Source organism: Pimephales promelas, chromosome 12 (assembly GCF_988280905.1).
Source record: "Pimephales promelas chromosome 12, fPimPro1.hap1.1, whole genome shotgun sequence".
Lineage (NCBI taxonomy): Eukaryota > Metazoa > Chordata > Actinopteri > Cypriniformes > Leuciscidae > Pimephales > Pimephales promelas.
In genome coordinates, this window is record NC_142780.1 from 31604506 (window position 1) to 31618599 (window position 14094).

General features: G+C 38.1%; 1 protein-coding gene across 1 annotated transcript in view; it reads left to right on the forward strand.

Moving 5' to 3' along the window:
* syngap1b (synaptic Ras GTPase activating protein 1b) overlaps positions 1-13990 on the forward strand; it is a 131567-nt gene extending 117577 nt beyond the window's left edge. The window contains 2 exon segments of the mRNA XM_089118000.1: positions 11220-11429; positions 11431-13990. Of these exon segments, the coding sequence (XP_088974126.1) occupies positions 11220-11429; positions 11431-11502 (282 nt within the window). The 3' untranslated portion in view covers positions 11503-13990.
* The last annotated feature ends 104 nt before the right edge of the window (positions 13991-14094 follow it).

Consider the following 14094-nt stretch of genomic DNA (forward strand, 5'->3'; position numbering starts at 1 on the left):
TGATGCAAAGCTAAATTTGTTACATGATCCTTCAGAAATCAATCTAATATGAACATTTCTTATTATCATCAATGTTGAAAACAGTTTGCTTAATATTTTTGTTGAAACCATTATTTATTTGTATTTTTTTTTTTCATGAATAGAAAGTTCAAAAGAACAGCATTTATTTGAAACGGAAATCTTTTGTAGCATTTTAAAGCATCATAATGTCACTTTTGATCATTTTAATGCATATTTGCAGAATAAAAGTATCATTTCTTTGAGAAAGTCGTACTGACCCCAAACTTATAAACTGTAGTTGACATTAAAAAGGGGATTTCAGGGGAAAAAAAATATTATAATACAATTTGAATAGAGTTCTTTATTGTTTCATTTAGGTAATAATTATTAAGATGGTTCACCTAAATTACAAATAAAAAATAGAAATAGACAAATAGAGACATTGTTATCACACTAAAAGAATATAAAGCTATAAATGAATGTAGTATATCAGATCACTTGCTCTTGATGATAAATGTTCATACTGAGATCTCTTCTATTTGAATGCAAATATCTATTTATTTTGATATCTCGACAAATCTGAGCACAGTTTAAGACAATGAAACTCTCATTTGGTCTTTTCTTATTTTGCTCTCCTGTCTCCTATTTAATCGCTGTCTACTTTTAAGGCATTATATACATCTTTCCAGTGAGACAGATCCAAAAATACTTAAAGGATTAGTTCACTTTTGAAAAAACTTTTGCTGATAATTTACTCACCCCCATGTCATCCAAGATGTCCATGTCTTTCTTTCCTCAGTCGAAAAGAAATTTAGGTTTTTGATGAAAACATTCCAGGATTTTTCTCCATATAATGGACTTCAATGGGAACCGGATGGTTCAAGGTCCAAAAGACAGTTAATAACTGTTTCAGATGCAGCTTCAAATGTCTTTAAACGACACCAGACGATGAATAAGGGTCTTATCATGCGAAACGATCGGATATTTCAAAGCTTATTCCAAAAATGTAACTTTTCTAAGGACAAATGCTAGCCTTGCTATATTCTGTGAGGCGCGTTTGAAACGTCACGTAATACATAATTACGTTCAAAAGGTCACGGGCGACGTAGCCGGAAGTACAGAATCAAAATTGTCCGACATCGTTGTTTTTACTTTTAATTCCTTTTTTTGTAAACGGTGTTTGAGTTAGTTTGCACGTTCAACCTATGCGCTCAACTTGTAAACACTGACTCTGTACTTTCGGCTACGTCGCCCGTGACCTTTTGAACGTAATTACGTAATACGTGACGTTGCAAACGCGCCTCACAGAATAGAGCAAGGCTGGCATTTGTCCTTAGAAAAGTTACATTTTTGGAATAAGCTTTAAAATAACCGATCGTTTCGCATGATAAGACCCTTATTCATCATTTGGTGTCGTTTAAAGACATTTGAAGCTGCATCTGAAACAGTTATTAACTGTCTTTTGGACCTTGAACCATCCGGTTCCCATTGAAGTCCATTATATGGAGAAAAATCCTGGAATGTTTTCGTCAAAAACCTTAATTTCTTTTCGACTGAGGAAAGAAAGACATGGACATCTTGGATGACATGGGGGTGAGTAAATTATCAGCAAAAGTTTTTTCAAAAGTGAACTAATCCTTTAATTAACATAATTATTGAACTTTTGTAGCGTATTATTTGCTCAGTGTTGCCTTACCTCGAGTGGAGAATTGTTTAGTTAAGCATTAGTACCTCCAGCAGGGATGTCAAATGCTTCATGTTTCTTACCATGTGTCATCCCTCGCTTCTTTTTGATGCTTTGATTTCTCATAAATGGTGCATCGCTGTACTGTATGTTACAACAAACACCAAATTCTCAGTTTCAGTTCCAGTCTGTGCACACACGTCACTCGACCGCTCTGATCCAAAGCTCCAGCTGTATTTAAATCAACTTTCAATGTGACTTTGAAAAGAAGAAAATCAATGATCCTGTTTCTGATGAGATAAGATGGGATAAAACGAGGGAGTTGAGTATGAGCCGCACGTATAACTCGGGGATCAGGGAAACGGCTGAGTGGACAGAACCACCGAAGGAAGTTCAGCGCAGTCAGCATAGATTCTCCTGAAGAATACGATTAGTGTGTGAAAGAAAGCATCTATTAGATGAAGCTCAGGTGGACGTTTGGAAGAGGTGCAACTGTCAAAAAAAACATCCTTTAACATTCATTTAACATGTTTTAACGTTTAAATCACCCACATGTGGTTGGTTAAAAAAAGTCGGTAACGCTTCCTTTTACAGTCCTGTGTTACCCATGTACTTACTATGTACTTATAGTAATTACAATTACTGGATAATAACTAGGTATTACCCCTAACCCATGTACTTACCTTATATTAGCCAGTACTTTCTAAGTACACAAAGTACACGTAAGTACTGTATTGTAAAAGGAAGCGTTACCAAAAGGTCTGCAGATTAGCTATTAGGGCTAGGTATTGAGACAAATTTCACAATTCGATTCGATTTCGATTCACAAGCTTGCAATTCGATTCGATTTCGATTCGATTCAATATCGATTATTTTGGATATCAGTTACAATGAATGGCATTTTTTCTCAAGGGAATCAAATCTCTTAACTAATGCTGTAAACTATGGGAGTCTAGTTGTAGCCTACTAGGCTTCATTAGCCTAATATGAAGGTAATAATGAATGAATCACTTAAATTACACTTTTATTTATTTTTATAATAAGAAGATTATATGAAATATAAACATTTAAATGGTGGCTGTCATAAAAAACTTGCCAGATTTATTCAAATATGAAGGTAATAATGAACGAATCACTTAAATTACACTTTAATTTATTTTTATAATAAGAAGATTATATGAAATATAAACATTTAAATGGTGGCTATATATTTAGCAAAATGCTCCTCTCTGTAGTTATTTTTTCCTAGCTGACTAACGAGTTGATGTGGGTTTTCTGAGGTAAATATGACGATACATGACATTGATTACAAGCTGTTTAACTGACGTCTTTCCACGGTTGAAACGCTGATTGAGCGAATCAATGTGACATGATACGAATTTCGATAAGTTATACTCTATCTTTTAACACACTTTCAGACGCTCATTCATGTTTATTTCGCGCTGTAACTGGTATTATTAACCCGGAAGAGAGATCAGCGCTGCTGCTTCTCTTCAGCTGAGCCAGAGCGATCTCGCGCCACAGCGCCAAAACTCTATTTATGTTTTTGAATTTCTAAAGAAAATGGACGTAATTTGAAAATTGAGACTTTGCTTCATAGCAATAGTAACAAAGGACAAAGATTATTGCGATTTTTTTTTTGATTGCGCGCAGCCGCGATACAATATCCCATTCATTCAAATGAAACAGGATGAATAATCGATTCTTGAGACTTAAGAATCGATATCGGTTCGTAAAAATGAGAATCGATTAATGTCGAGAAATCGATATTTATTACCCAGCCGTATTAGCTATATCTATTACCTTTTAACTGATGATTAGGAGATCTGCATGAAACGTAAGTTGCAATAGTCTTTTCTTCCCTATTATGACGACCTTTATCCAAGTGAAGCTGCTTCTCAAACACTGGGAATTGATTGGTTGTGGTTTGCTATTGGTCGATCTCATGTGAGTGACAGGTTGTCCCGCCCTCGCGCCAGTGAACACGTCATCAGGGAAGAGATGAGATTTGGCTGATTTCAAGGTCATATGAATTAAAAAAAAAAATCATTCACAGATAAATCATTTATGATAAAAATGGCAATATTCCATGATTAAAGCAAGAACTGCTGATTTTGATTTCATAGTGACTTTGATATGAATTAATTTATAATAATAATTCATGTATTATTATAAATGTTCTTAATATTAGGTAAACAGTTATTTAAATATGTACAATTAACTATTTGTTCCTATTCCTTTCATAATAAACAATTGTAATAAAATAGCTTCCTTTTTTTTAATTATCATAAAAACTCTTCCAAAGCCACTCTGATTTCGTCGAGAGAGAAGTTTGTGTTTGTAAAGCGCCCTGGTTTTGTCTCGTAGTTTTTAACGATGCGTCTCTGTCAGTTCTGTGTTTGCTCATGTGCTTGGCAGACGTTCACACGCTGTGTTTGTTTCTGTTCTGCTGTTTTATTATGTCGGGTGCATTGAGCCAGTAGCATGTCCCTGTTCGCCAATTGATTGGGATTTTAAGAGCTGAGGAATATTTCTGTGGAATTTTGTAGAGAAGAGTTTTATTTTGTTTAGCTGCATGTTGGCTGCGAAATCATAAAGATGACCAACATGGCATTTAGAGCTTTGTTTGCCTTTTACTTTGTGGTGAGCTGAGGTATGTTTGTGTTATTTGGTAGACATTTAAATGTTTGTCTGGGAATTTGTGTGTGTTTTTGTGTGCGTGCGTGTGTGTGTGTGTGTGTGTGTGTGTGTGTGAGTGTATGTCCACATGCATGCCGATCCCGTCTCACGGACACACACTCCCTTTGCCTGCTGTGCACAGGCCCACACCCTCACATACACACCTCTCTGTCCTCTCCTGTGTGTTGATGAGATACGGTGATTTCTCTTAGGGGAGGCGGCAGTCCATCCTAGTGCAGCCCCGCCTTGCACCCGTCCCACTGCGAATGCAAAGGTAATGACTCACCTGACTGTGACCCGCCCACTCCACCTCTGTCTCCTCCCACATCCACCGTATGTACTCTGGACGTGTCCACAAAAATACTGTCCACACACACACTACACCTCGCCTGCACAAAGTCATATACGCCTCTACTTCCCAGCCAGAGTTAATTATACTAGAATAAATGTTGCCTTGACAAACTTTTATTTTATGTAGGCCTTGTAGTTTGAGGAGTTTGAAAAGAGATTTGTTGATTAAAAGTTCAGTCTTGTGTAGATAGATAGATAGATAGATAGATAGATAGATAGATAGATAGATAGATAGATGGATGGATGGATGGATGGATAGATAGATAGATAGATAGATAGATAGATAGATAGATAGATAGATAGATAGATAGATAGATAGATAGATAGATAGATAGATAGATAGATAGATAGATAGATAGATAGATAGATAGACAGATAGATTGATAGATAAAAAGACAGACGGATAGATAGATAGATAGATAGATAGATAGATAGATAGATAGATAGATAGATAGATAGATAGATAGATAGATAGATAGATAAAAAGACAGACGTATAGATAGATAGATAGATAGATAGATAGATAGATAGATAGATAGATAGATAAAAAGACAGACGTATAGATAGATAGATAGATAGATAGATAGATAGATAGATAGATAGATAGATAGATAGATAGATAGATAGATAGATAGATAGATAGATAGATAGATAGACAGATAAAAAGACAGATAAACAGATAGATAGATAGATAGATAGATAGATAGATAGATAGATAGATAGATAGATAGATAGATAGATAGATAGATAGATAGATAGATAGATAGATAAAAAGACAGACGGATAGATAGATAGATAGATAGATAGATAGATAGATAGATAGATAGATAGATAGATAGATAGATAGATAGATAGATAGATAGATAGATAGATAGATAGATAGATAGATAAAAAGACAGACATATAGATAGATAGATAGACAGACAGACAGACAGACAGACAGATAGATAGATAGATAGATAGATAGATAGATAGATAGATAGATAGATAGATAGATAGATAGATAGATAGATAGATAGATAGATAGATAGATAGATAGATAGATAGATAGATTGATAAAAAGACAGACGGATAGATAGATAGATAGATAGATAGATAGATAGATAGATAGATAGATAGATAGATAGATAGATAGATAGATAGATAGATAGATAGACAGACAGATAAAAGACAGACAGACAGACAGATAGATAGATAGATAGATAGATAGATAGATAGATAGATAGATAGATAGATAGATAGATAGATAGATAGATAGATAGATAGATAGATAGATAGATAGATAGATAAAAAGACAGACAGATAGCTAGATAGATAGATAGATAGATAGATAGATAGATAGATAGATAGATAGATAGATAGATAGATAGATAGATAGATAGATAGATAGATAGATAGATAGATAGATAGATAGATAGATAGATAGATAGATAGATAAATAGATAGATAGATAGATCGATAAAAAGATAGACAGATAGATAGATAGATAGATAGATAGATAGATAGATAGATAGATAGATAGATAGATAGATAGGTAGATAGATAGATAGATAGATAGATAGATAGATAGATAGATAGATAGATAGATAGATAGATAGATAGATAGATAGATAGAGATAGGTAGGTAGGTAGATAGATAGATAGATAGATAGATAGATAGATAGATAGATAGATAGATAGATAGATAGATAGATAGATAGATAGATAGATAGATAGATAGATAGATAGATAGATAGATAGATAAATAGTGTTTATTATTTTGCATACTGCAGAAAAACTATGCCAGATTGATAAATGTACTGACATCATTTGGATACTAGTGCATTATCAAATGCTGAGTATCCTGCAAATCATTTTTGCTACCATTCACAGATTCATAGAGATGCTGTCATTTTCGGAAGCTTGTTTGTTTGTTTTGCAGGAGGTTTCACCTCACATCCACACAAAATGTCCCAATTTCAGCATAATCTGACATAAACTAGAGGTAAGCAGGGCATATGGCTCAGTGCAAGGCGAAGGACTTCTTCTCATCATGTCCATTCTATCTACATCATCACCATTGCACTTTGAAACAGTTGATGATGATTTCTGGGAAATCTCCGTATCTTTCTCCGTGCCGCCCTGACAGGAGTCGGGGGTGGGTTATCAGCGTGCATGAGAACCCGGATGAGTGTGAGAGTGCGTACGTGTTCATGCTTCTGTTGCGGTGTTTAGAGCGCTTCTGGTGGTTTACAGTAGAAGTATTTGTGTAGTTTGTTGCATAGAAATGTATTGTTCATGGTTGCATCTATAACTCATTTTTTACGCAATTTCTTTTGGGTAAATTAAGTTTGTGTGTGAAGTAAAAGGCTGAATGAAAGCGAAAGGTGAATGTGTGTGCTGTTACTCGATGTGTTTGATGATTTAGTTTGCTTTAGATGATGTTTTAAAGGTTTCTGCGTGTGATTGCATCTAAAGAGCTGTAGAAACACATCAGAACGTATTAACCCTTTCTTTTGAACCTAAATTACCTGACAGACCAATTCAACCAGGACTTCGATTTTACCACCTAAAGAAAAGCAATGGTTCCAGACAAAAGTGACCGTCGTATGAGTTGCAGTTCTGACAGAGATGCACCCTTTACTCCTGTTGTCGTCATCACTTGTCTTTGTTTAGTGTTGCAGCTAGTTCCAAACCTCCGTTCCCCAACACTAATTCCATATTCATTCTCAAATACTAGGTTCTGATTGAGAAGAGAAAGAAATTGCACCGTAACGGAGTCAGACTGACTTATGTTAGCAAAGCTAGCCACTTCGCTAATGTAACAGTCTGGAACCAAAGCAAATTCCTTGGTGTTAAAAACATAGAACCTATTAAAGTTGAGCCATTCACTTAGAATTCTTGTAAAAATGAAGTCAAACACAAAAAACAGGTGAGTATATATTAGAATGGTAAAACATATTATCACCAAATGTTGTTGTCATGTTGTTTTGATGAGTTTCTCATGCATTAGCCTCCGCTTTAACTTTAGCCTGATTTAACTCCAATGTTTCCACCCCAATCCAGATTTCACTGAAAAGGACTGAACTTGATGAAAAACACACTGAGCATGATTTAGATATAAAATGAGCTTTTGGCACTGCACTGCGCCTCTGTAGGTAAGATTAGAGGATAAGAGCAAAATAAAAATGGTGTCTCCACTATATGAGAATCTTAGCCCAGCTACACATAACAAAAAATATGAAAGTCAAACTATCCCTTTTTTGTGTGTGTGTCGCAGAAATGGGCTTGAGGTTGTTTTCACGCTTTCGGTGCAGAGCGGACCCAAGTTCAATATAATTTAACCGGCAATGATAATACACTAGCTATGAAACTATTGCGGGCTCAATATTTTAGTCAAAGTGTTTCATAAATATTTGAGTTGATGAAAAAATTGTTCCGATGCATACAAATATATATATATATACTGATAGATAGAGAATTTACAAAATCTGATGCATCATTTGCAATTCTTTCAGCGTGACTCTTTCTGCAAGTTACATAGTTATGCCAATAGGTGACGACAAGTGACTGTGTTATGAGTGATTCACTGAATCTTTCTCCACCAATTCATTCAAAAACAGATATTTATTTATGCACAAAGCAAGTAAGTGTAACGCAGGCCAGTAAAAATCTTTTAGCCTCCTTGTTAGAGCGCCTGACTCTCACGCTGGAGAGCCGGGTTCGAGGCCCGCACAGAGCGGGGCGAATAGGACCCGGGTAGCGGGGTTACATTGGTGCCGTGACCCGGATTGGAGTTAGGTTTAGGGGGGTGAGTGTGACGGAGGCCAGCTAGTAGTTGCTGTGGAAGTAAAAACCTCACTCCTCTGATCTCAATAGGCTCTCTAGCAACAGATGCTAGAGACTGCAGACTTTAGTATCCTTGTTAGAGCGCCTGACTCTCACGCTGGAGAACCGGGTTCGAGGCCCGCACAGAGCGGGGCGAATAGGACCCGGGTTGCGGGGTTACATTGGTGCCGTGACCCGGATTGGAGTTAGGTTTAGGGGGGTGAGTGTGACGGAGGCCAGCTAGTAGTTGCTGTGGAAGTAAAAACCTCACTCCTCTGATCTCAATAGGCACTCTAGCGACAGATGCTAGAGGCTACAGTCTTTAGCCCCCTTGTTAGAGCACCTGACTCTCACGCTGGAGAGCGGGTTCGAGGCCCGCACAGAGCGGGGCGAGTAGGACCTGGGTGGAGGGGTTACATTGGTGCCGTGACCCAGATGGGAGTGAGGTTTAGGGGGGTGAGTGTAACGGAGGCCAGCTAGTAGTTGCTGTGTAAGTAAAAACCTCACTCCTCTGATCTCAATAGGCACTCTAGCGACAGATGCTAGAGGCTACAGTCTTTAGCCTCCTTGTTAGAGCACCTGACTGTCACGCTGAAGAGCGGGTTCGAGGCCCGCACAGAGCGGGGCGAGTAGGACCTGGGTGGAGGGGTTACATTGGTGCCGTGACCCGGATTGGAGTGAGGTTTAGGGGGGTGAGTGTAACGGAGGCCAGCTAGTAGTTGCTGTGGAAGTAAAAACCTCACTCCTCTGATCTCAATAGGCACTCTAGCGACAGACGCTAGAGGCTACAGTCTTTAGCCTCCTTGTTAGAGCACCTGACTCACGCTGAAGAGCCGGGTTCGAGGCCCGCACAGAGTGGGGCGAGTAGGACCCGGGTGGAGGGGTTACATAATCTTCTTATGAGGGAGTCATTGAATCATTCACTCAAACAATTCATTCAAAAAGACGAATTCATTCAGGTACGAAACCAGGCCTGCATTCAAGTCCACTTTTTTAATGCCCTTCCCTTGCAAGCGTTGCACAAGTGTACAGTTCAGGTGAAACCTTTTGCAATGGGTTTAAATGGAACGCGCTAAGCCCTTGATCACTTGTGAATGAATTAAGTGCGAGTTTCTGTTGTGACGCAACAATTGTGTTGGATAGTGGTCTATGGATCTGCCTGAAGTGTACCCAAGTCTGTCGAAATTAACTTCCCTCGTCCACTTTACAAAGTTGAATGCACTTCAAAATGGCGGCGTGTAGTTTGCAATAGGTTGTATCCGAAGTGCACATTTCCCTACTATATAGTAGGTGAAATTCTGTATGTTTCAAAATTAGTATGTCCAAATTCAAAGTACTCATCATAAAAGAGTGAGCAAAAAGTACCCGGATGACCAACTAGTTCTGCCAAGTGTGCATACGATGGACAATTGTACAGTCAACCAAACTCCGGTTCAAACCATGTGTGAAAACTCCCTGAAATTCTAAATAGTGGATTTGACACTGTTTTGGTTTGATATTAAATATCAAAATTGTATAATCATGCAATATAATACAAATATAAACTACTTCTTTATAAATCATTTATAAAATATAGCAAATGGATTGAAAAATGTGTTCCCTAGAGTCATTTGAGCTTGCATAACACTGTCAGGCACATTGTCACAACAGTCCAAATATGCTTGCGATAGCAGGACAAAAAACACATCCGACTTAAATATTCATTCTCACTTCCTGTTCTTTTCAGTTGATCACACTTTTGCATCAGTTGCATGCTCAGTATAAGTCTATTCTACTGCACTCAGACACTGGAGTGAGAGCAGTGATAGGGGTCATATCATGAGTCATCAAAATTTCTGATCTTTGAGGTCAAATAAATGTACACTTTGGGACGTTACATTGCCACTTTACATTCGACTGGTAATCTATTTTAAGGCTTCCATGAGAAGAATTGATTGATCCAACATATATATTTTGAGCAAAACCAAAAAAATTAAATGGTAAAAAATCGATTAATTGTGATTAATCGCATATAACATACAAGTTTGTTTATATAATATGTGTGTGTGTGTGTGTGTGTGTGTATATATATATATATATATAGTGTATATAAATACACACACACACACACACACACACATCGAGATTAATTGATTTGGCTCTAAAAAAAAATTGTGCTATGACCCCTTTAATGCAAAATTGATATTAAATAAATCAATCAATAAATAAATTTCCCTTCTTACTTACTTAAAATCTCATTTTGGGTATATTTACCCAAAACGGTCCAATATTGAATCGTTCATCGTCACTGACAACCACTCTGGTCTTCTGCAGTGCAACCTCTCAAGAGCACAAGTGTATCAACAGCATTTGTAATTCCCTCCTCATCCCTCTCTCTTCCTCTTTTTTGTGTCTATCCCTCTTTCCCTGAGCATTTCTATTGAAAATTTTCATTCCTCTGCTGTACAACTCATGCTCCTGTTTTATTCCTCCTTTACTGCTCTTCCAATCCCTCATCACCTCTTTCTCTTTCTCTCTGTGACCTCTATTTACTTTGATCTTCCTGTTCTGCATTTCCCTATCGATCTTCTTGCCATGGGAACTCCTTTGCATTCCATTTGCCTTTTTTTGTGTGTGTTTGGAATCTTCATCCTTCCATCCCTCCTCCGCCTGCTCTCTCTCTTCTCCTCCCTTTTCCTCTCTCTCTCTGTCTTGCTAGGAAAACCAGCTTTCCGCCTTGGGTTCAGCAGACCCCGGTGTGAGTTTTGGAGGAGAATTGACCAGCACTCCTGGCTTTGTTGGAGTCTCCCCCTCGGACAAATCCTCCACCCGATCCCCCCTGAATGGAATCTTGTCCTTCCCGTTAGCCTCCCCTCCTCGTTCTCTTCCTCACGCACAACTCCGGCCAAACGGAGAGCTCCCCGACAACTGAAAAATCAGCAACATCATCGAGGGCAAGTTTGGAGGGGGAGCAGGTCAATAACAACGTTGACCAAATCTGAGAACATTTTTAGGAATTCGGAAGGAAAAATCACATCTTTTGTCATCCGCATTATAAGGATGAGGTTTTTTTTTGTACATTAGACTGAGGACAAATGGGAGGCGGGACATTACTTGCACCATCCAAAACAAAAGGGCTCTCCATTGGATCCGATATGTTATTCCGACATCACTTTTTCTTTGGATCAAAGTTAAAAGCCCCTTGCACGTACAGTACCTCTGCCACCACGTCATCCAAACCACTGGAAAGTGCTTGGTTCAGTTTCCAAGTTTTTGACTGAGTTAAAAAAAAAAAAAACGACCCAAAAAGCCGGGAACGGTGGGCAAACAAACTTATACGTATGTTTCGAAGTGTATAGAGATCGAAATTTGACCCACGAACACGCGTCAGCTTTGTCTTGGGGATTTTGTCTTGTCATCTGCCTTCCCTAGTGCCTTTCTGTATCTCTAGACAGGGTTTTCAAACAAACACAAGAATAAGGATGGCAGAATTACAGAAATGGTTGTGCAAACTCCACTCTCTTCTTTGAGATTGCTCATTTAGATGTAATGCTGAAAATGTCTCGGCTCGGGTTTTTGTGGACAATGTCTGGAAAGTGCTTGTGGTCTTTGAATTGCCTCACTAGACTGAACTTGTGCAATGTTTTCTCTTCTCAATCTCAGAACCTATGTGTATTTAACTGGTGCTATGGATTCACAAAGCATTGCTCTGTGTTACATCACCACCTCTCATTCTGTCATCGTCCTAACTGTTCATATACAGTAGTAATGTCTTCGTCCTCCCATTCATCTCCTTACAGGCCAATTTTGATTTATTTCAGTGTGTGTGTGCGTGCAACATGAGGTGAGCGAGAGGTGATCTCTGTCAGGTCAAAAAACCTTTTGTCTTTTTTATTAAAACAAAATGCTAGGCCAGAATGCTGTTGTGGTCATAAGACATTTTACTGATGCGTTTTTCTCAAAGAGAGCTGATATTTCAAATAAGCAGAACTTTGTGTTGGGTTTTTTTTGTCTTAAAAGACATTTTAAACTCAACATGAAAGTCAACTTGAAGGCAACCATTTTTTAATCCACTATGTGACACGTTTTCGAGTATAAAATAGAAAAAATGGATTTCGGTGGCTGAAAATTGTATTTAAATGGATTTGTGAATTGTTTTCAGAGGTGGTGCACATTATATTTTGTTAAAAGATTATGAAAACAGCCCTGTTTTTAATATAGAATACCATGCATCAAAAAATAAGATCAAGAATGCGCATTGAAAAAGTAAACAGGGACTTGCACCAAATAATCATTACATTTACATTTATGCATTTGGCAGATGCTTTCATCCAAACTTTGATCAGTTCATGCATTCTCTGGGAATCGAACCCATGACCTTGGCTTTGCCATACCGTACTGTTTGAGCAACTGGAAAGCTACAAATTATGAATAATAAAACCAGGAATGTGCATTTTAGACGTATACAGGGTCCATTTTGATTTCATGTTGACTTTAAAGTTGCCCAAGCATCTCTAACGTAGTTTTTGGTGCCGTCGAATGGCAATTTTAGGGAAGATCTTGTTGGTTTGTAAAATAATCAAATCTTATGTACTGTACAGAAATATTGCTAGCTATAAGTCTTCATTGAAGTATCACTGCCATCTGGTACTGATTGTATACCTCATCTTTCACTACAGCTTTCGTTTTAGTGTTTGTTTTCCGATTAATCAGTTCATTGTCATGTTTCGACAGACTCAAGACATTCTCGTGGCTTCGCTGACACAAGTCATTCATTTGTAACCCAATTCATTGCTGATTGCCTTGTTGTTGCGTTGAAAAACTCCTCAAGTTCTGTATGTAATAGAGCTACACCAATACAGCAGGCCTAGATGAGAGCAAGGAAACATAAATCATAACTGCACAATAAAAACACTGAGCTGTACTGTAATATTTAAAGGCTGGGAAGGCACTAGAGAGGAGAATGGACTGATTCGCCATTTTAGCTTTTTCGAGCTTCGAGGGCTATCTTTAAGTGACTTCTACACCGTTTAGTAATAATCAACAGGCAATTTTGTTTATGTCCCAAAAGCGCTCGAGAGAAATGGGATAGCAGGGTTATCGGCTGACAAATGTGCCATGACATGAATATACCTCAGACGTAAAATCGAATGACTCAGGTAAACTTTCAATTGCCTCACAGTTTAATGCAAACTGGAAAAACATTTTTAAGTTGACCTGCCTGTTTGGGTGGTTAGTCCATTTCTTCTCTGAGATTAGTAGCAGTGATTGGTCAGCAGCTCATCAAGCACGTCCTCTTTTCCCTGCGTCTCCAGCCAAACGCAAAGCTTCATGGAGGACAATCTGGAACCTAATTGGAGGCCTCACCAAGGACACTCTTCAGGTTGGCCGATGTTTAATTCCAGGGCGCTGTCACGCGATTCGGTTGGTTGACAGAGGGGAAACTGAGGCTTAGACTCAGTGCCAGAGCCGATCCAAAGAAAAAATAAATAGGTTCCCCTCCTCTGACGTGCCCTCTCTCTCTCTCTCTGATATAATTTGATGTGATGGCAGTTTGGGATGCTTAACATCTGTCAGACGGCTGCTGCGTGCCT